Below are 24,226 nucleotides of genomic sequence, written 5' to 3' on the forward strand. Positions count from 1 at the left end.
AGCTCTTGCTGATCACAAATTGTTATTTCAAAATCCCTCACATCAAACACACATCTTTCCAGCTGCTGTAGTTTTCAAACAGAACCCTAATCTGCATGGTTTTCTCCACAGGGGGGCGACAGCTCACACCAGTATATTGCAGCTCATAGAAAATAAATCTGCTGAAGGTGTCTGAGATGCAGAGCATCACTGCAGGCTGGAGCAGGGCACGCTGGAGCAAAACAAAAGGATGGAGGCTCATAGATGCAGCGACTGAGAGGGGGGACATGCTGTAGATTACCTTACTGGACCTTTTGCAGCTCCTTCTCAGTAGCATGGTCTGAAAATGAGACAAAGCAATTATAAAAGCCCACCGCTGTGGGAGAAGCCAAATCTGGGTGGGTGAGGGCAAATGTCAGCTGAGGAGAATAGCAGCAGAAGGAGGGGAGTTTCCACCCACCCACCTACCCACACACACACAAACACACACACACCATCTTAAATATATACACATATACAACTAAGTTACAATCACACACATTCATAAAGGGCATGAGGAAGTGCGGTTAGATAAATGTCATATATACTGAGCAGCTTAGAAGTATATATGTGTCCACACATACACTACAAAATATGTGCTGAACTCATGCATCAAGCTTGCTAACAAAGCAATATTTCAGGTAAACAATTGGTAGTTTCACATTTTCCCCTTTTTATCAGAATTTTTTTTCTGTTTTGAATCTCAAATGTTTCTGAAATCTCACAATGGTATTGGCAGCAATGAAAAATGAAGATCTATTTCATGGAGTTTAATTGTTATCAGATGTTATCTGTTCTGGCAGGATCCACTAGGGGGACATGAGTTGCACACCTAAAACTTTGTGCTCAAGTGTGCGCCAGCGTCTCTGTGGAGAGGTTCCCTCAACATGACTTAAAAATCAGCTTTGGTGTCGTTTTTTTTTTTTTTTTGGTGTCTCATGAAGCACATTGAGTAAAATAATGAAGAGATCAAAGAGCACCAGGGCTACCCACTGTGAGCCTACAGCATTCAACAGCACCTGCTGGGGAGACAATTAAAAAGCAGAAATAGACACAGATCTGGAAAATCAAGAGTATCCAGAGACGATAAGAAAGAAAACCAGAGAGAGTAGAAAACAATTAGGGTGGATCTTCACTTTCCTTTGATCTCACTTCACTTCCTAACAAATGTTGAGTTTTTGTTTTTTGTTTCTACAGATTTTTTGTTTCTACTGAATCATGAAGTGTTGTCTATATTTGGTCTTGTATTCAGAGGCCTGTTCCAAAAAGTCGACAAAAAATCCTGAAGGCTTTTACACTTTCAATATTAATATCAATATTAATATATGGGCATGTTTACTGATGAAACATCAAGTATGTCTTCAGGATTTAAAAAGATAAACAGCCACAAACAAGAAGTGACTTGTATCCTAGAGTAAAAGAACTAAGCCCTTTCTGTTCGTGTGAAATTATTTCTGACACCCAAACAATTGACATTAATGATATATTTTTTAAACATATTGATGATTGACAGCTCTGGTGACCCTTACTTCTTCAATCTGGACAATTTAAACTTCTTCCTACCAATACGCTGCAGCCCCCCATTCATGGGCAAAATAATCAACACTCTTACAGTTAGGCCATGACCCCTTGCACTGCCAAATCAAAGATGCAGATTTGGACATATCCGGTAAGTGAGACATTTGGACAAATCCGGTAAGTGAGACATGAGTAGACTTCAATTACAGACTTATAGGTGTTTTCATCATTCTTCCACCCGACACACCATGCCATGCCATGCATGGCATGTAACCTGGAAAAGCAAAAAACCTTTGCATCGCATTCCTGCAAAATCTGTCTTTTTCAAAATGTTTAATGTAATGCTGTAAATGTAATGTAATGTCAAAATGCTTGAAATACCTCATGCAAGAGTAAAATTGTTTAAATTTCCAAAATTCGCAAAAACATCTTCTGCAAGATTAATATAGCTCTTTCAGTACTGCTCAAGTACTGCTAAAAAAAATTAAAATTCATAAACTTACTGCTTCCCTGAAATCCCCTTCTTTGGGTGATAGGGTGACAGCCAGTTCCAGGGACCCCAAGTCCTGGTCAGGATAGTGGGGATCTTTGAGGTCAAGGGTTACATCCAGGCATCTACAGAATAATCAAAAAAATTTAACACGCCACAGGAGCGCCAGTTCTTTCTTGTGCTGTATTAATATACATTTACAAATAAATGAATATGTGTCAGTATGAGTGTATTTGTGATGAAAGCTCTAGCATTTATTAATGCTAGCATTTATTAATACTAGAGCTGAAGCGACATATAAACACCTCTGGTGCTCCAGGGATTCCAGGTAGAGATAGGCTGAGCCCATGAAATCATCCTGAAGGCCAAAGTCGTAGTCAAAGACCTGCAGGGGAGAAGAACACACCTCTTGCTCTAGAGCTCTTGCTTATTTACCAAATAAATTATACAGAGTAAACATTAAATACAATATTATATTAACTATAAATAGCTAAAACTATTTTGCAATTTTAAGATCAGTTTGGCATTTGTTTTCCATTAGAATTTCAGTATAGTGCAGTATAATGTACATGTGTGTAATGTTAGTCTGCAGCACCATCTAGTGGTTTCACCTTGACATAGAGTGGTTCCCTCAAGTTGTCAACCAGCAAGGTAACCTTTTCATCCCAGACAGGATTCAAGTTCTTATGGATGGTCTTACTGCGGAATACCTCCTTCCCTGCAATCTTGAACTTCACATAAGGGTCACTTGTCCCTGGCAAAAAGAAATAAAAAGAATGGGATCACAGATGTGTCACATTTTGTTTTGGAACACCAGTAATATGCATATTTGCATTTGGTTCATTCAGACTTTTGGTGTTTAATTGCCTTGTTCAGTTGGATTGGATAGATAGATAGTCAGTTTTATCAGTGCACCTTAGTGTGACATGCTGCAGCTGCAGCATCTGTGTGTGAGCAGTAGGTGGCACAATGCCCCCACTGCAACATTTCTGGAGCCATAAGGAACAATGCCAGACCACAAGCTACTTCCATTTTAAAATAGTTTTCTACAGGATTATTCATGATATCACTTACCCACCAAGCCCGACACCAAACTAACTTATCACAAAGAAAATAAAGAAACATATTTTTCAGTGTGGTGGTGGACACATTTATGACCTCATTACAAATCCTTAGACTATAGTTAATCAGAGAGAGACAGAAAGAAGCAGCCACAAATATTTTAATATATCTTTCCTTGGGACAAAACTAAGGATATGACTTTAAAACAATGTAAAGTAATCAGTGTACAGCTTGTGTAACGGTGTAAACGTGCTGTCCCCTCAAAACATTTAACACACACTCATTAATGTCTAAACCGCTGGCAACAACATTTTTTGTGGCCTAGAAAAGTCTAAAAGAGTCTAGAGAGAGGGTGGTGCCAGTCAAGCACTGCTGAAAGATCAGTGTCACTGTCGCCGTGCCATTGCTGAGTCCACAGGGGGCGCAGGGATGCACGAGGGGACGCCAACCCATTGCCAGCTCATTGTAGAATTTATGAACTCTGCTGCTTGCCTTTACCTTGATCAATTGTTGCTGGATTAGGACTGCATCGACCACTACCACATGAAACACTCTTCTTGAATGCCCCTTGAAATGCCTCCTAATGAAACCATGGTTCATGGTCCAAGGTTGTGTCCAGTGACAGAAGGAGAGATTGGAGGATTGTTCTGGGAGATTTTAAGGTCCTGTTGTGGGGAGGAACCAGCTGGGATGAATAGCAAGTTTCAGATGATATGCTGCAATCCAGGATGACATGTCAAACAGGCAAGCAGAGATCTTCGTGGACATGTGTACATCTTATGGTGAAAAAGAGAAGACAAGTTGCTTACCATCTGCATAGCAGTGCTAGGATAACTCATGTGAACTTTTGACCTCACCAAGAGATTTGGTGTTAAACGAGAACAGGAGGGGGCCAAGTACTGAGCCCTGAGGGACACTGATAGGGAGTTTGCAAGGAGCAAATTTGGCCCACTTCCATGTCACCTGGTAAGATCTATCACCCAAATAGGAAAGTATACACAGCCTTGCTCAGCCTCTATTTCCAAGACAGGAGTGTCTTGTGGTCGACTGTATGAAATGCTGCTGAGAGGTCCAGAAAGATTAGGACTGAAGACAATTTTGCTGATCTTACAACATAGTTATTTTGTTGTCCAGAACAGTCTCTGAGGAGTGAGCATTGAGCCCACCTTACTCACTGAGTAGTGAGTTTAAAAAAAAAAAAAAGTGTAGTGATTGTCACATGTGATACACAGCACCACAGCACACGGTGCACACAGTGAAATTTGTCCTCTGCATTTAACCCATCACCCTGAGTGAGCAGTGGGCAGCCATGACAGGTGCCCGGGGAGCAGTGTGTGGGGACGGTGCTTTGCTCAGTGGCACCTCAGTGGCACCTTGGCGGCTCAGGATTCGAACCGTCAACCTTCTGATTACGGGGCCGCTTCCTTAACCGCTAGGCCACCACTGCCCCTAAATACAGACAGTTTCACTGTACTGTGAAACTCACTTTCAATTGTCTCAATGTCATATCTTAAGCACTGTCTCAAAAATGAAATATAAAATGTTTAAGTTAAATTTGGGGTTTATTGTCATTTCAGTTATATACGTGTTAGACAGTACATAGTGAGATGAAATAACGTTTCTCTGGAACCTGGTGCTACATGTAACATGTGAACAATTAGACAAAGTTACGATACAGACAAACTGGTGGCACAGGCAGTACAAGAACAGCATTTAACAAAAAACCTGTAGACAACAATGAGACAGACAGTGCTAGACAGGTGAAATGAATAATAAATGTGCAAAGTCAAATAGTGCAAATCTTGCTATGCAAATTAAATGGTGCTTTATTAGATAATATTATAATATAACAGATGTAGTGTGTGTGTGTGTGTGTGTGTGTGTGAGTGTGTCAGTCCAGAGGGATGAGTCCCTGATAGTTCACTTGTCTGATGGCCTCACTCTTGGCAGTGAGGGCCCGAATGCTTCAGTAGCTTTTTCCAGATAGCAGAAGGGTTAAGAGTGCATGTGAGGGGTGTGTAGAGTTCTTCACAATGCTGGTGGCATTCTGGATGCAGCTTGTCTGGTAAATGTCTGTTATGGAGGGAAGAGAAGCCTACCAGCTTCACCTACCATCTGCCATTGGTCACCTCCACCTATATAAAGAGACGTCGGATGGTGCTCGGAAGGTCCCCAGGGTCTGCTAGGCCCTTACTCTTTCGGGAGGCCCCCAGGGTCCACGGAGATCTGCAAGGAGCTCCGTTGGGGATCTCATTCGTGTTTCTTGCTGCTTTGTGTGATAGACCCATTGCTGTTTGCCTGTGTTAGCCTGTTAGCTTTATGTGCACTTTTTGTTAACTTATGTGCGTGTTTGAGTTATCCCCGCTGGACCATCCCTTCCTTTAGGCTGTTTTGATGTTGGTTAGCTGTCCTGAGTCCGCTGCTTATTGTACCTGTTAGCACCCTGTAAATAAAAGCACTGTTTGTATTGTTTGGTTGCATGTGTAACAGTGGACCTCCTCCTCTCCACACCCTTGTCGCGCTCCTTAAACCCGTAGACTTAGGAACGTGACACCCTCTACAGACGGTGAGGATAGGAGATGGGCTTTCCTCAGCCTACGCAGGAAGTTGAGCTGGTGTTGAGATTTCATGAGAGGTTTTCCTCTACATGAACACAGAGGAACTTTGTGTTCTTGACAATCTCCAAACAAGAACGTCAATGTTCTGTGGAGAGTGGTCCCTTCTAAAGTCAACAATCATCTCCCTCGTTTTGTCCACCTTCAAAAATGACTTGAAGACTGTAACATCATCAGTGCATTTGCTGATGTAGATTTTTACTGATGTCATGTACTCCTCCAAGTTGATGGTGTTGTTGCCGTTGGTTGCAGCCTCCCTAAACATTTGCCAGTCAGGGCACTCAAAGCAGTCTTGAATAGCAGAAATGGCTCCTGCCATCCAGGTTCTCGTCTGACGAGCGGTCTGTATGCTGGAATTAGCATAACAGTGCTGTGGTCTGATTGGCCGAGATGAGGGCGGTGCTCCGCCTGATACACACTGGCGATGTTAGTGTATACGATATCCAGTGTGTTAACCCCTCTTGTCATCCACATGTTGATAGAATTTAGGGAGAACTGACTTGAGATTTGCCCTTTTGAAATCTCAAAAAAATCGACGATAATGAACTGTCTGTCAGGGTGTACATTCTGCAGATAGTTCCATACCGCACGCAGAGCACGTCCTTTGCATTAGTTCTGGATTGCACTCCAATAAAAACTGAGGTGAATTCCCATGGTAAATAAAAATATCTGCATCTCACAATCACAAACTCCACCAGTGATGAACAGCAGCTAGAGACCTGCGCTTCCGGTTCCTCGCACACCGCTCTGGCACCGGCATCAGGCAACATTGGGGCCTGGAGGCCTGCTTTCCGCAGCAGTCCGAGCGCATGCAGTTGTTCACGTTAATCATCCTGTATGTCAGAGTTTTTCCCCAATGCCCATGTGTCTTTTTTTTCGGTGTGCTGAAAAACAACAGAATACAAAAAAACACCATTGTGGAACCGGAGAGGCCGCTACTGTCGCAGCCGCTACTGCAAGTAACTGTCGTGCTGCCTTCTTGCCGTACTTCTTGCGCATCTGGTAGTGTGAGGGGTGTACTCTTGTGAGATGCTGTGCATATCCAAGAGGTTTACAAACAGGTGGGCCCAGCACTATTAAAGTACTGTATTTTACCACAGTAAACACAATACAGTACACATTTCATTACACACTCCGGCTTACCTGCCCTTGGCATTTACCCTTGGGTCAGTATTAAAAGAAATTCCAATACTTTAAGTCAAGTGTATTTAATGTGCAAAGCCCTTGAAGGACCATAGAATCAAGACTAGCACACACATCAGTGACCTCAATTACCCAGATGTCAATGCATACAGTCATTATTTCTTAATGGTTTAAACACAATGGCAAAAGTTCTGAAGCAGAAAATGCAATGATAATTATATATTTTCTGCATGTTCATCATGGTTTTGCATTACAAAGTGTAATATAATTTATTGGGTGTGTGTTTGTGTGCGTGCGTGTACATGTATGAGTGGGCTGTGACATTAAAGCATCCATTAAAGCAGAAATTATTCATGCATTCCTCAAACGTAAAAGGAACTGTAAAACAAAGAGCTACAGTATTTAATTGATTTATTTATTTAATATATTTCTGTTATTTTACTTGTCTTCTCTTGTCAACATTACGTCTTATTCTTTACCCGCTCATGCTGGAACCAGAAGAATTTTTTCACAGAGACATGGCAGCAGACAATGGTGAGATGACTTGGTGAAATAATTTTATAGTAATATCTTATATTCTTTATTTATTGCAGAACTAAAGAACAGATCTTGCTGTATCATAAAATGTACAGAATCACAATATTATTGGAACATGGTCTCAGTACTATGTGCTGTGTACTATTTACCTTTTTTTCTGATAATTTTCCATCTGCAATGGACAATTTTGTTCTGTCAAGTGTGTATTATCATGGTAAATGTCATAAAAATAAGATGAATGAATTTGAATGAATAGTGTATTTAGAATCCTTGTGTAAACAATGCACTACTTCTGAAATAGAATCTGTTCAGTGTGGATATAAACAACTGCATGCATATATTATAATGTCGTTTTTAGTTATTTTTATTTTCAAATTCACATACATAGTCATAAATGGTATGATATGCAGTGAAATGCTTTTTGCGACTGCTACAGACCACAGAATTGCAAATGAGGCAAATATACAATCAAGACCAATATGCAAATATTGCAAACATAACCAAATATTACACTTTTACGTCTTTAACATAAAATATGTGTAACTGGTGAAGGTGTGAAAATGAGTGAATGACAATGTTTAAAGAAAAGAGCCATAGAAAAGAGCAGTAAAGATTTTGTGCAAAGTGATTTTGTGCAAAGTGATTTGTGCAAAGAGTTCAGAGTGATTGAAGGTGAAAGTGCTGGAGTTCTATGTACTGTTGTAGCCTCCTTTTTTACTGATGTGTGTGTGTGTTCTAGGCAACACACACACACACACATTGTACAACCATTTGAGCAGCCTATAGACAAATTTAAAAAAAGCTTTGCTGACCACATGACCTGCGCAGGACCATGTAGAAAGACAGACATGACAGGCCTGCTGGTCTAAAGGCCTCCTCTGGTGTGCATGTACGGACATGGCCAGGAATAATAGGTTGCATCCAATGGGTGGCCGGATGATGGATGACTGAATGTGCAAACTGAATGGGAAGCAAGAGCCAATCAAGACTGGTCTCCGAATAATATATAGCATGACCACTACTAATTTTACTCTGGGTAATGAGCAATTTTAATATATATATATTATATATATTTAAAAAAAAAAAAACTATGGCCTCTACTTTGTTCACAATCTCCCATCTGGAATCAATACAGAACTCCCATTTCACATTATTGAGGATCACGGTCATTTTTTCAATAAACACACCCACAATCAGGAAATTTAGTGGGTTAAGGAAGGGGTCCTGTAATCAGAAGGTTGCCGGTTCGAATCCCGATCCGCCAAGTCGCTACTGAGGTGCTACTGAGCAAAGCACCGTCCCCACACACTGCTCCCCGGGTGCCTGTCATGGCTGCCCACTGCTCACTCAGGGTGATGGGTTAAATGCAGAGGACAAATTTCACTGTGTGCACTGTGTGCTGAGCTGCTGTATATCACATGTGGCAATCACTTCACTTAAACCCAGCCTGCCACACATATACAGTTGTGGTCAAAATGTTTGAGAATCAACACAAATACTGGTTTTCAAAAAGTTTGCTGCTTCAATGTTTTTAGATCTTTTTGTCAGTTGTTTCTGTGGTGTATTGAAGTATAATTACAAGTTTCAAAAGCTTTTACTGACAATTACATCAAGTTTATGCAAATAAGTCAATATTTACAGTGTTGGCCCTTTTTTTTCCAAGACCTCTGCAATTCGCTCTGGCATGCTGTCAGTCAATTTCTGGCCAAAATCCTCATTGATGGTAACCCATTCCTTCATAATCAGTGCTTGGAGTTTGCCAGAATTTGTGGGGTTTTGCTTGTTTACCCACCTCTTGAAGACTGACCACAAGTTCTCTATTGGATTAAGGTACGGGGAGTTTCCAGGCCATGGACCGTTTGGATCTCTTGCAGCTTATAAACAATTTGCTCCGGCCTTCTTGCAGCACACAGGGTGTGGAGAGCCACAGCGGTGATTAAGCCTCCTGGGCATTCAGAGGCTGCATCTGACCAACATCTCACTGACCTTTCTCAGAGTAGAAGTAGAAGAACAAAGTGTTCTTTCCTCAGTGGAGCAAATCAACACAATATGTTGTGTTCATTCATCAGCTGTTGCACACTAGGAAACCAATACATTCAGTCAGTTTATTCAAACAATTGAAATAAGATTCATCATGATTGTTCTCTGAAGCATTTATCCACAGTTAGATGAAGAAACATTGTAAAATAAAAAATATTATGCAATCTACCCAAAGGTATAACTGGATCATCAAAGGGTATTCTTAAATTTAGCACAATTAAATTACTGAAAATTTACTAATTTCAATTAATAATAATGAAGAGGAACCCAGGAACAGGGAATGCAGTGTTTCTTGGTGTCAGTCCCAAGCCCACATAAATGGGGAGGGTTGTGTCAGGAAGGGCATCCAGGGTAAAAACTTTTGCCAAATCAATTGTGCGGACCGCTGTGGTGACCCCTAATGGGAGATGCTGAAGGAAGAAGAAGAATAACAACGATGAGGATCACCACTGTCATGGTTTGATGGTAGTACATGGTAATCCCTGCAAGCATATTCTGTAATAATATAAAACAGTCAATAGATTGTATGGTTCAATTGTCTCACTTCAATAACAACATTCAAACTGTCAAATTTACAGTCAGCCTTTACAGAGCTATATTTTTAAAGCCAAGTTTAGGTCAATTTCAAACAGTCCACTATTTTTGACACAACAGTGTCACATCTCAGGACACCAGATGGCGCCATATCTTTGCATATGTCCTGTTAGAATAATTAAAACCATCACCTGATGATAAATGGGCACCAGCCCAGCCAGTAGTTTCAATGTTTTGGCTGGTTAGCAGTAAAATAAAAAATAATTCAAATAAGTAGTCATAAGTATCAACTGAGGATCAACTGAAGAGTATGCTTACCTTCACTTACAAGGCCAGATATAAACTGAATATATGAATCTAACCCTATACCAGTGCTCAGCTGCTCACCCTCACTGGCAACAACGCCAGCAGTAAGAGTGAACCATGATGCAGTGACAGCTTTGTGATAAATTATATTGACAGACACACACACAGACTTGTTCATGATCATACAGACATACAGTTGTGTCAAAAAGAAAAAGTATTGAAGCTGAGAACTAAACAGAAGGGCTACTGAGAAAAAAACTATTTTCCTGAGGTTGGCTTAATTGTTCCTCTATGAATAAGGATGTATCTTGTAACACATAATGACGCCATCTGTAACTCACAAGTGTAGTGTTTTCACTCAGTAATTTCTCATGCTGTGGGTTTCCCATTCCCAAATTATGAGGGAGTGGTCATTGTTTATACGGGACTCAAGATTCAGGATTCAGCAACTTGTTTTTAAAACTTGAAATAGCACTTATTCAGTGTAATAGATTGGGATATATTTTTGGAATTGTCTTTAAAATTCCAATTGAGACTCAGCTTTCTTTTTTTTACATTCCTTAACACCAAAAATGTCCATTATCTTTTTAATAAAGCAAGGTCCTGACATTAGAGCTAAAAAAAGAGCAAACAACTTATGAATAATGAATAATGAAGCACTGAGCCTTGTGCTCACACTGGATTGAGTGGAAAAGAGAGGAGACTTTCATTAAGGGCAAAAAATTATGTCTGGTTAATTGCAAACAGTAACTGTGCTTCATCTGATTTGTCATTTGTAGCGGTGACAGCAGACAACTGCTTTGGACCATAAAATTTGCCTAGGACTGTTGAAGTTGATGGCCTTGGGCAAAGGCAGACCCACCTTAAGTTACTTTAACCCGTTAACATCTCTTGTGCTGGTGGCAACACCCACTGTTTGTCTTTGTTCAACGTAGCTATTGAACATTTCAGAGAAGCTGCCTATGGTGCTGATCCCTGGGGTTTTAAGGGGTTAAGGGCTCATTAAGGCAAAAGACAAACACTACTGATGAGTGTCTGCCAGGTCCATACCAGATTTTCCGAAACTAAATCTGGGAATTCCCCCATGGAAGACCCAAATAGAAAAATCAATATTATGCCAAAGAAAATTATACTCAGAATTTCAACACGGAACTGGACGTGCCTGTCACCCCAGCACTGACTGAGCATAAAGTGTCTTTTTGTTCTTATAATTAAATGTAAATGCAATACGCAAAACATATCTCCCTCTCTCTCTCTCTCACACACAGACACACTGATATGCATAGCTGATAAGGGCTCCATCTCTCCCCTGTTCAGAGTGGCATTATGTTGTGTTCTCCTCTGATATTAGCAGATTACACACTGCTATGGTTTTTATAGTGACTGTGCCATGGAGGCTGAATCAGCAGTAGAGGGATATCAAGGCCTTACCACAACTGATGCTTAGCTCAGCGTCCACAGCCCTAACCCACCACAGGATGGACAGGAGTGACATAGACCCAGCCATCCTGTTAATTCCATTTACAGACCATCTCCAGTCTCCTGTTAAGTTCTTAATCAAATCCTGCACCTTTCCTGTCTGGAAGATGTCAAAATTTCTTCTCATCAAGACATGGCTATTTTTAGATGCCATTTTATCCAATATCCTGTTAATGCTGATTATATTTGTTTAATTATTAACAGTTATCTGACAAAATTATTACACTCATTTTAAGAATTACCTCACCAAGTCACCACAGGCAATGGAACTAAATAAAAAGGAACTTAATAATGCATGGTGAGTTTCCATTAATATATAAATTATGCAGCTCAATCCCCAGCTGATGACAAGACACTGATATTGCTAATTATTTCTAATTTCCTCTCATGAACAGTCACTCCTCCACAAGAAGTACATAGCTTCAGCTCAACAGTTGGTTGTACTTCTGCATACTGTATACATCGAGGCTGCTATATAGATAGGCAAGATATAGGATAACTCTACTAGTTAAATATTTTGCAGTGTATGAACTATATGTTATAGCTTTACAAAATTATGATTTAGAAATTTGCATACAATTTATATGTAAAAGTAATATAAAAGTATATGTAATATTTTTGAATGAATGACAATGAATGACAATTTGTTTTATGTATTTTGAGCTGTATCCCACAAGTATACCTCACAATTGCCCCCAAAACTGCCCCCACAATATGATGTAAGATATAGTCTTAACTGAATGCCAGATCTGCCATTGGAGATTCAGTTAAATGTATGTTGTATTGCAGTGTGCTGTCAACTGATGATCATTCGGATTAATTGTGTCTCCCATCACTTTCCTTCAAGCCATCCAGAATGGAACCCACTTGCTGAAGGAAGCAACAGGTGGTGCATTTCCACTGTAATGTAGTCCATGTGGTACATTAAAGGACCTCAGAATATCTGTGAGGATCAGGCTGAAGAGCCATTCACCTAACACTTATGTAATATAAAACCCACTTTCTCTGGGGAGTTGACATCTGCCATTTACTTGGCATGATGGCCCAGGTAGACACAGTGTCAGAGTATTTTAGCTTGACTGGTTATAGAAGGTTTAAAAATCTCTAAAAACACGGAAAAAGTGTTTACATGCTGTGCCCAGTTTAAAGACAATTCCCAAAGTAACTCTTTCCGATAGGTGGAACAGAGATGAATGCTCTTCTTTTTTCAGAGTTCCAGAGCAGACTGCAGTGTCTGTCACCCAGAAAAAAAGTGGCAGGGAGGTGGGTGGAATTGATGGCAAAGGCGCCGTCACGCAGGGTGGAGTTCAGTCAATGGTCCACATCCTCCAGAAATCCATACTCTCCATACCCCATTCCTGCAAATAATGGCCACCACTGTGCCTGCCGGGGTGTGTGTATGTGTGTGTCTGTTCCCTCTGTTTCAGTCCATGCACTTTCGTGAGTAGCATTTGCTTTCCTGCGCTTTCGCCTTCGTGAAACCCAATTTTGTAGTCACAGCACTGTCCTTAATTCGCATGCATGTACTCCCAATGTAATGAAATTTTAATGTAATCAGATTTCATCATAGAGAAATATGTTTTGAGTTTTTTCTCAGAATGTTTATGTCTGTTCTCTATTGAGGAATGAAATAATCACACACTTAGACTGGACATTTACCTTTTAAACAAGCACTGAGTAGGTGTTGACTTGGCTTGTGGCCCAGACCACAAGCAATATCATCTTATCAGAAAAAAAAAGTGCCATAGTGCCCAGTGAAATGGGAAGGGCTCAAAGGAAATATATGTGTGTGTGAGACAGAGAGGCAGACTTGTGAAATGAAACAATTACTATTCAGATGCACAATACATTACTGGACATTACATTACATTCATTATAGTACAAAACAACCCAGGAATGATCTCTGTCTCTTTCCACCATAGCAACATATGCACACTTTCTCTGTTCCTCACACACACCTATGTAAAATGATCTTTGAGGTAGCTGTGAGGCGTGGGGTATAGGCTTCTTGTTATTGTGCACTGGCTGAAAGCAGGGGGACTGGGACAGCAATCCTACACTTACTCAGCCCTCAAACCAAACCACCTTTCAAGAACCCCTGCCCAAAATTCAAGCACTTCCGGAGAACACAACCAACGTTTTTCACAAGCCAGGCCATGGATGCTCCGCCAAACACACAACGAAAAAAATTCTGCTTGTTCATTTTGAGGCAGCAACCATAAAAGAGCAGCAATTCGGATTAGTAAGTAATTACTAAGTTAACAGGTCTAGTCAGTAAAACCTTGGACAGTTGTCTCACAAAGAGGGCAGAGATCATGGGGAGATGCTTTCAGAGAAGACAAGTGTAATCTCTCATTGCTTTATATTACCAAGATTATCAGTGATTATAGTGTGCTTTTTAATCAGAAGCAAAATTTGCACATTTATAGCAAAGCCTTGATAGAATAGCCTTAACCACATACAGAAAAAAACTGTACATCTCAATGCTTCACATTGACATTCCCTAAAAGTCTCCAGTAATCATTTTCAGCACATTTTGACTCAACCTTTGAGATACAGTGGCTGGTTATCACGATTTGCACAAAAATACATGTGTTTGGAGCATATTCCAAAGACTGATGGTGAGTGACTCAGAGCAGTCCCAAAAGATATTCTGGTATTCTTTTACCAGAAAAAAGACAAATGGCTTCATTTACTATGGGCCACATTAAATATTTTACACCTATAAACATGTTTGGTTCATCATGAATTTAAAGACTTTTTTACATTCAAAATGATCCCATCATTTGCAGGAGACAAAAAGAAGGAGATTAGGAAAAGATTTTATTTTATTCCATGTAAGTAATCTAAATCTGCATGTTAATGTGTTTATACAAAATCCTTCCTCTCTGGAAAAATTGAGAGCGTGTAAAAACCAGCATGCGGGGGATCTTTAAGACCTACACAAAATTGCAAGCATCCTTCTCCATACCCCTGTTTCTCACTCCCACGCTCATGGTGTGTGGGTGTGTAATGCTGCATGCCTGAATTTCCACTTGCGACATTCTCAGAGAGAGCGACATGAAGGAAGTATGATACAAAATACAATATATTAACAACCTTCAGAAGACACATTCTCTCAAATATTTCTTTGCCACATGAGGCACAGTTTCCCCTGTACTGAGGCAGCAGGGAGAAATTTTTCCTTCCTTCCATAACGGATGAGGTTTAAAAAGTGTTGATAGGTTGATGTAAAGAAGAGAAAAAAATGCAATAATGCAGAATGCTGCAGTGTCCCAGGTAAGCAGGAAATTAATAAAAAGATGCATATATCTCTTATGTGTAGAGATGGGGTGCTGTAAAAAGTGACAGAATTTAGAAAGTAAATAACATAAATCACAGACGCTCCAAAATGCCACAGGGTGGAATAAACTTTAGAACCAGTTGTTCTTTCACATCACTAACCATGAGTGCAGCTCTTCGGAAATGTTCTGCTACTAGGCTGCAGCCATGAGAAGAGGAAACCAAAACTAATTACTCACTAACACAGCCAAAAAAAGCTCCTTTAGCAGAAATGCTATTTGGAGAAATAAAAAAAACTGAATAATGACGAGGCAGTGCTTCTGCCGAGACAGGAGATGTGAAAGTGATTGTTTTTGTCATTGTGATACAGCACACCCTTAGTGAGCAGTGGGCTGCTACGAAAGGTCCTCTGACACGTAAGCATTGGTTTTATATCGTGTTAGAGTTCCCCGAATATTGTATCTGAAGTCTCTTTCCGAAATTCTGACGTGGCGCAGAATTACAGCCACTTTTAGCCAGTCCCACAATGAGATTTCCCTGGGACGTGTCATTTCTCTTTAAATGATAATGAGGAGAGTGGCCTATAGAAGTTGAGGTGGCACAGACAATGTTTGGCACAGACAGGAAGTCATGTCGCCGTTTTTTTATGAAAAAATCGAATTAACCCAATGGTTCTTCAGAGTCTTGCATGACGGAACTAAAAAAATACGCTAGTGCTCATTTTTTCATCCAATCGCCAAGAAACTGCAATGCTTCACACATTTTCAAGCCATTAATGTTAGTAACATTTTTCATGAACGGGGACCCTTTTAAAAACAATATTCAGGAATGCTGGCTACTGCTGTTTTGTGAGAAATCTCCACAGGGCAGAGAGAAAGCAGAATTGATCCCGTATCAAAAATGGAAGCAGGAGATCCAGCAAGGAGCACTACCTTCTCCCACAGGCTAAACACCAGAATCAACAAAGAGAGAAATGAGTTTTTCTTTCTCGTTTAGGTCACATTGCCAGCCGGGCACTGAGCCTGCTCTAATGGGGGTCCAAAAGACATTCAGGACCCCAATAGACTCCAACAGATTCTTTTCCTTTTCCTCCTAAAGTGTCTGCTTAAGGACTTCCGATGTACTCCTCAAGACAATTTCACAGCATGGAGAGCCTGACTGGAAGGCAACTGAGGCCACAGTACAGCCAGGCTGAGTGAATTCGTGAGTGTAGATCAGTTACTATTACTAATGCACTGCAGAAGAAAAGAAAACACTGGTCATTGCAAATCCCCTGTAATGTGTATGTTGATACAAAACTCTAGGAACATGATAATTATGATATTTAAAAATAAATATTCTTTTGACCAGTGGGACATACGGGGCCCTATTTCATCAGTCTTAGAAAATATGTATATTTTTACAGCATTTATCAGATGCCCTTATCCAGAGCGACTTACAATCAGTAGTTACAGGGACAGTCCCCTTGGAGCAACTTAGGGTTAAGTGTCTTGCTCAGGGACACAGTGGTAGTAAGTGGGATTTGAACCTGGGTCTTCTGGTTCATAGGCGAGTGTGTCACCCACTAGGCTACTACCACCCACTAGGCTACTATCTGGTGAGAGAATAAGCAACCAGATTCTGTAGAAACAAGAAACAGCCAGAGATATGCTTAAAAGGGGAGATTGTTATCTTAGCAGCCAGGGTCACTTGTGTCACTGTGAGCCACTGGTATCAGAACTAGCTCCAACCCTCTCATAACATTTAACAAATTTTTTGCCTAGAAACATAATGTAATTCACTTACTTTCTTAAAGGGATATACTGTAGTGCCCTCCATTGTTATTGACAACCTTTTTATGGTTATAAGCCTTATAAGTGTACTTTACTGTTTGTTTCAGTACTTTCAAAAAAGATGAAAAGATAAAATTTTATGCAAAGAATTTCTTTAGAAATGTTGAAAATTTTTATTGTGAAACAAAAATAATTCAACAAACAGTGTTTTTTTTCTAAACTTTTTTACTAATTTTTACAATGTATGCCAATAATAGTAGAGGGCATATAGCATAGTGTTTGCAAATTTGCAAACCACTTATAATGTAACTGCATTCAACACATCGCCAATGTTCACCAGAACAACCACTTATAATGTAACTGCATTCAACACATCGCCAATGTTCACCAGAACAACAGAATGATGGAAATGCAGACAGCAATATCTGTGATGAATACCTTCACATTCAGTATGCTCAAAATTCACATTCAGTATGCTCGTACCTCCTCTGTCCCGGATGGCAAGACCATGTCCCCTCTTCAGCGTGATGTCCAGCTGGTACATAACTGGAATGGCTGCTGGTGGGGGCTCTGCATTACTCTGCCCCACAATATTAATCCCCTGCAAAAAATAGTGACACGTGAAAAATATAAAAAAAATAAACTTAATGCCAGTAAAACATGAAAGATACACATTCAAGGAAAAATTTCAGGCAGTATTATCTTTGTATAACCTTTAGAATATACTCCAGTCCAAAATTGATTTACAACTTCACATTGTGTATCACAAGCACTAATGCAGAGAGCAAAGGCTGATTCCTTATGGAGACCTGCTTTGTCTTTTTCATGTATCTATTTGATAATTCATTCATTAAAATGATCAGCATGCTCTATACTCTCTATTTCAGATCACTCAATGATGAGTGACAAGGACAGGACAAAACACAAACAAGGCAAGGTGACTTGACAGCTGCCTTCCCATGCTGGCCTTCGCATCTTACATGTACTAGAAAGAAACACAACTAGATAGAATTTTTTCTTTCAATAGTTCAGAATATGCAAGGTCTCCGGTCCAACTCTAGCGTTTCCCTTAAGTGCATTGCTAGAATAGTAATGTGCAAGTGGCAGCTGAAATGAATGTTCAGACTATATAAATCATATACAGTTCATCAAAAATCTCACCCATGGGTTCTCCCCTCAAGCATGTTGACTGAGACCACCCAAAAGGAGCTTAAGTGAATAATTCAAATGAGCCCTGGCAGGACATGAGTAAAAAGCCAGCCCTGCCAAGGATGGCACCTTCACTAACAGGATGAATCTCTTCCACTACATTGCCAGGAGTTGAAGGTATGTGATAAAGATTGATCCAGAATAAAGACCATATTTAGAGCACCTGTTTCCTCCTTGTGTTTCCTCGTTTTTATAAATTAGAGTTGACGTGATTATATTTACACCCTCCTGCTTCAGGATACACCATTTTTAGATTCCCATGTGATATCACCGTCTTTTTCAAACAAACAATGCACCGCTTCGGCTCATAGATTACTGCTCTGTTCAGGTCAGGTTCAGCACATCAAGCATCTCACCCAAGTGTTCTCCTCTGACAATTTTGGACCAAAAATGAATCCTCAGGCTTCATTCAAATACTTCTACCAATAATCAATGTCTCAAGGCACTTCATCTTGCAGACACTTGAAATGGGTGTGACTATTGATCTAAGTGTGCACAACAACAGCAGTTTTGAGGCTTTTAGTGAGTTCAAACCACAGAGCATAAGAGGAGCAAGATGGCCATGACTTTAATCAGACTGCCTATGCACCCCGTTTTCATCAGGAAAGAAGAAAAGCCAGAGCTCGTTATTAACAAACACACACTGAGATGCAGGACCACCATAAAGCCACAGGCTTCATTATAGATCATAAGGAGACATCAAAAGCCTCACAAGCACAGGGCTTGAATTAAAGTTTGTATTGAAAATGATAGATAGGATTATCACTCTAAAACAAATGCATATGAAGCATGTGCACATCCCCTGATCAAAATCAAAATTCATAATAGTTCAGGTCTGTGCTCAATAGGATTCTATTTATAAAGTTTTATTTAAAATAATATTTTATTTAACCATGTTCAACTGACTAATAAGTGAGAGTACAATTAAAAGAAAAGTGACATAAGAACAATAATTTGTTATTATCATAATGAAGTTGTTTTGGGGAATAAATAAATACATATTGCCCTTATATCATGGCTATTGCCAATAAATGTCTTCATCATATTTATTTATTTCCTTACTTAAAAGTACTAAAATGTACAATAATTTAACAAACTGCTCAAATGTACAATAATTTAATACACTGCGCAATATTGACTGTATGGAACAACATTGCAACAGTGGTAGTCTGTAGAAGGCAGCTGGAATAACTGGCACGACTCATCCCAGCCTTACTGATCTTACATAACACACACACACACACACACACACACACACACACACATTTGGCACATTGGAATATTTCTGTGGCTTAAAATAAACACCACCTCTGCAGAAGGCTATGGAGCACCACCATTATCCGTCCAACATACCAAAAAGATATGTGGTGGTCCGTATTACCCATTGGCATAGATTTGGTGGTGGTTCAAGTCACCCTTTGCCAGTAATGACCTCAGAAGTGCTGAGCCAACATGGTGGGACTCAGTAAAATCCAGCTCTGCCAAGCATGGCACGTTCAGTAGCAGGATCTCTTCCTCTACTTTGCCAGAAGTAGCAGGTATGTGATAATACTGAATCCAGAGTAAAGCATCTTTACTTCAAAGATGATGAGATAGTAATTACAGGTTTTGACACAGAAAAGGGCCCTTGTGAAAAGCCCCTTAAATAATGAAATGCATCACAGGAACTCAAAACATCAGCAGAACATCTGCAAAAAAATCTTTAAAATTTGTCCAATTTAAATTGACTAAAAGAAATAACAATGTACTATGTCTGCTCATACATACATACCAAGGTCTAAGAAGCAAAAAATCTGAATTATCTGGATTAATTCCTTGATGAGCAATTATGCTGTCATAATTTATTTCAAAGTTGAGCCCAAATTGATTAGCCCCCTTATGAATATTACTGATTTCTACATGAAATTGACCATTAACAACAAGTGTTTGTTACTCTAAAAAAAATACTCTATAAATAACAATAACAACTTAGTTTAACTATGATATTTTATTGATACACCAAGTTGAAACAAAAAGAGACATCCAAAATAATCAATAGCATTCCTTTTCTGAGCCACAACTGATAGGATTGAGGTCTGGGCTTTGTGCAGCCCCACAGCATTCACCTGTGAGAACTGTGTTCCTAGAACAAAATGCAGCAGCACGACTGATCTTTAACCTTCTGAAATTCTCCCACACCACCCCTCTGCTACGTTTCCCTCCACTGGCTCCCAGTAGCTGCACGCATCAGATTAAAAATACTGATGCTGGCCTACAAAGCCAAACATGGAGTAGCCCCATCCTACATCACAGCCCTTATTACACCTCGCACTGCACCTCGTATACTCCGAGCCTCCAGTATTGCTCGCCTGGTCCCCCCATCACTAAACATAAAAGGAAGACATTTATCTAGACTCTTCTCCGTCTTGGCCCCTCGGTGGTGGATTGAACTTACTCTTGAGGTCAGAACAGCTCAGTCACTGAGTATTTTCAAACGGCAGCTCAAAACCTTCCTCTTTAGAGAATATTTAGATGAACTTGTAACCTCCTTATTGTCTGACTTATGTACAGAATCTACAACAAGAGTGAATAAAAAGATTGTATTCATAGTCGAGGGTCCTAATGAACCAGAACTGTTCACTTCATCGATGGTAACTTGAAAGCACGTTGTAAGTTGCTCTGGATAAGGGCGTCTGCCAAATGCCTTAAATGTAAATGTAGAATTCTCTCCTTTTCTTCGCCAACTATAAGCAACATCCCTGTGCCCAAACAGTTCCAGTTTAGTCTCATCAGACCAAAGCACAGACTCCACACACTGACTCCAGAAGAGAACAGGTCAGCAACAATCATCTTGACAGAGCTCCAGACTGAATTCCTTTGTCTTTGGCATGGTATGTAACAGTTGTCTCTCTCATGTGTTCAAGTGCCCTGTTATTAGGAATACAATTGCAACGGTGTGGTTTCAAAGCTGACTGGTTAATTACTGTAGGTGTGTTTTGAAAGCAAACATTCATATGGGGTAATATTTTTGAATACCACATTTTTTACTATATTTGAAACACTGGTGAAGTTTTGGCAAGCATTGTGAAGGACTTTATTTTGGAAAATGTTCCAAAAATCCTGGGGGGGCTAAAAATTTTGCCCTCAATGTCTTATAAGCAGAGCATTCATTACACTTCCTGTGAAATACATACAGCGAATAAGTCACATTGTCATGACCAAGGGGGGAGGGAGAGGAACAATGGATTCTGAGGGGTGAAGGCAATATTAACAGAGTGATTTTGCATAAAATATATAGAATCAGCAAAACAAGCCACCAAGCTTTGCGCTGAAAAGTGCATCTCTTTGGGCTGCAAGACACCGCTGCCTGCTTAGTCAATCACCACAAGTCCTACTCCTTGACAGCGTTCAGGAGAAGACTTCCAGGAGAACACTTTTGCTACACTTCCAACAAGTAAACATCACCTTACCGTTCTGCATTTCAGTTAATTAATATGTAATATGTAGTTAATATGGAAATCTCTGTAATAAACAGTATTCATATATTACATGGCAATTGATAGAATCTTGTCACTCTAGAATTTTACCAGCAAACCAGCTTGCGTGGCTTTCATTTAGTCACCCATTCCAAAGCAACAGAAGCTGTCTCTGTTTTGGATGAAGAATTGACGGCAGGGAACCAACAGGTCTTTTATTATTGTATAAGTTTAAAGGCCTTTCAATTTCAATGACAAATATTAAGGTTCTTAACTATAATGAGTTTCTTCCTCTTCATGTTGGGTCATGAAGCAATATAAGAACCATCATAGTAGCACTATCCAGCTTACTTCTGTAACCTTAGTTAATTCACCAACTCACCAACTAGGCTGCTTCCCCCCTAGAAGCATTTTTTCATAAACCTTAGCATGTTGTACCATTTGTACTTTTGTTCTTGAGAACATAAATTTCTTCCTTTGCCTCCTTTGAGTAACATCAGTCATTTGTACCATGATTTGTGTTAAAGATTGGGAACATATATTCAATGTGAACCTCAAACCCTGGCTCTATAAAAACCTAATTAGTCTTTTATTGGAAACACGCAGCTCCATTCACTGGCCTCTTCTCTGCTTTAATCCACTCAGGAGGACTCCAGCACCATTACAATTACAAATGGACCATGCTGACATGAGTGAGTCTGGGAAAACGGTAAGTGCTTTAATTGGTTGATTTTACACACAAATGTTGAGACACTGTGCGATATACAGTAATTGCTGGATCACAGAGATTTCTGGAAAAGCATGCCTGTAAAAGGCGCCAACGTTTTATATCCACTGATTGAATCTCAAAGTTATCAATATCAAGAAGGACTAACATTCTGTGGATTTCAGACAAGCAGCAATATAACTTGACATCAGACTGTAAGATAAGCGATGCAGCTTTGTTGTCAGCCACAATTCAGTCAGACAGTACAGCAGCCAGACAGCCTTTCAGGATAAGTCAATGGCAGAACAGTTTGGTTGAACAGAGCCTCTAATCTCTAGTCATCCCATGAGTCCAACTGACCGTCACATTGGCAGCTACAACAGATGCAGAGCCTGAGCAACAGATGAATTTGATAGGGTCAGGGGACACTGCAGTGATGGGCTCGGTGAATAATGAATAAGGCTACCTAACATGTGACCTCACAATCTCATCACAACATGAAACAATAACATACACCACCAGAAGTTTTCAGGAATTATGCTGAGGCCTCCTTGTTAGTAGGTAGTAATGGTAGGAAGTTCTCTGAGGGAAATTATTAAGACATCTGACTACAGGATATAGGAAGTGCCCCGATTGCTGAGCCAGTAAAATGAAAGGGCTGAAGGCAGCTGCACATGAGACTGCATGCCTTTTGAGACACACCGAGGACTCCATGCATCAAAGTTGGAGCTGTTGCATCCAGTGAGAAGCATATTCTAAAAAAAGTGTCAGGCTTGGTCAACTGGCTGAAGAACAAATGTCAATAACAGACATGTCCCTAAACAGTGGCCAAAATGCCCCACCCCTCTGGTGGAGTGTGAAAAAAACACAAACTATAGAAATGTCCAGTATAAACTGTCACGCCGGAGTCTGTGTGGGGAAAGGATGATGGACGGAAAGGTGCCAGGGGATGAACAGTTTATTTACAGTATAAAAAAAAGCCAGGGAACTGTCCAAAACAAGTCAACCAATCCACTACACAGGGAAGGGGCGGGGTCCCCTACTTACCACGCCCCACTTACCTCACTTGAAAATAATTGACTGCAGCTAACAGACCAGTTGTTGTTTTTTTTCATTGTACCTTTTAGGACCATTGAGATGAGCGCTGGACTTGGGCATGAAGTCACCCTAAGACAAGTGCAGGCCAGATGCGTGGAGAGGACATGCATCTTACCCACTCATTTAGCTGTCACCAGCACAAGTGGAAGGGCGGGGTTATTGCCTGCTTAGCATGCATGTTTCTGAGACAGACTGGGTACATGGGATGAGTATCCCTGTCTATCCCTAAGTCTGTAGATATGCATATTATTTATAGAATAAATATTACTCCAACTGATATTCCAGGCTGCACACACACAGGGAATAATACGAATTTAAAAACAGATCTATGACCTGTTGTCTCATTTGCTTGAATGCTCTTACCATAACAAACAAGTGAATGTTTTAGAAGACCAGAGTTCATAAATAAGTAAATAAATAAATTATATAGTTATCTGTCCCAAGATATTTCTTGGGACATAAAAATCAGGGTATGACATCAGCAGCTGGCTGTGCTTTTAGACAAGTTAGATGAGGTCAGGGATGCACTTGGCTTTTAAGGTGATCAATGTAATGCAATATAACTTGGAAATAAGAGGAAAATCTATTTTGTGTATTATTTATTTAAGATTGCTCTTCAAATTAATGTGTGAAGTGCCTCTTATTTAGCGAGAGTAGACTGTAAATTTAGTACTTCAAGCTTTATGTGAGTTGGTAGGTGACTATAAAAGGCCTTAAGAGCTTAAGAGCTTACTACATGTTTACTGCAATTAGCTTTACCACATGTTTACTAACTGCAGTGAAACTCCAGTGAAGAGCAGTGGTTTGGCTTTACAAGCAGGCAGCATTCACATATTTATCCACATATATGTATTTGGGCATGCTAAAATGTCAAGATAATGTTTGATAGGATGTTAGGAACATATGATGTGAAATAAACTGTATGTAAACATCTTATGAAATGTTGGTCTAGTGTCTAAGGA

General features: G+C 40.0%; 1 protein-coding gene across 5 annotated transcripts in view; it reads right to left on the minus strand.

The window, feature by feature from the left end:
• mctp1a (multiple C2 domains, transmembrane 1a) overlaps positions 1 to 24,226 on the minus strand; it is a 126,111-nt gene that overhangs the window by 56,034 nt on the left and 45,851 nt on the right. For 4 of the 5 annotated variants that reach the window (XM_029002631.1, XM_028953831.1, XM_028954625.1 and 1 more), the window contains exons 2-6: positions 17,280 to 17,397; positions 2,638 to 2,780; positions 2,332 to 2,411; positions 2,040 to 2,151; positions 281 to 319 (exon numbers count right to left, since the gene is read on the minus strand). In XM_029002631.1, the coding sequence (XP_028858464.1) occupies positions 281 to 319; positions 2,040 to 2,151; positions 2,332 to 2,411; positions 2,638 to 2,780; positions 17,280 to 17,397 (492 nt within the window). The remainder of the gene's footprint in view (positions 1 to 280; positions 320 to 2,039; positions 2,152 to 2,331; positions 2,412 to 2,637; positions 2,781 to 17,279; positions 17,398 to 24,226) is intronic. The other variant, XM_028953351.1, reaches the window with a different exon arrangement.

The sequence above is a fragment of the Denticeps clupeoides genome, chromosome 1, assembly GCF_900700375.1.
Source record: "Denticeps clupeoides chromosome 1, fDenClu1.1, whole genome shotgun sequence".
Lineage (NCBI taxonomy): Eukaryota > Metazoa > Chordata > Actinopteri > Clupeiformes > Denticipitidae > Denticeps > Denticeps clupeoides.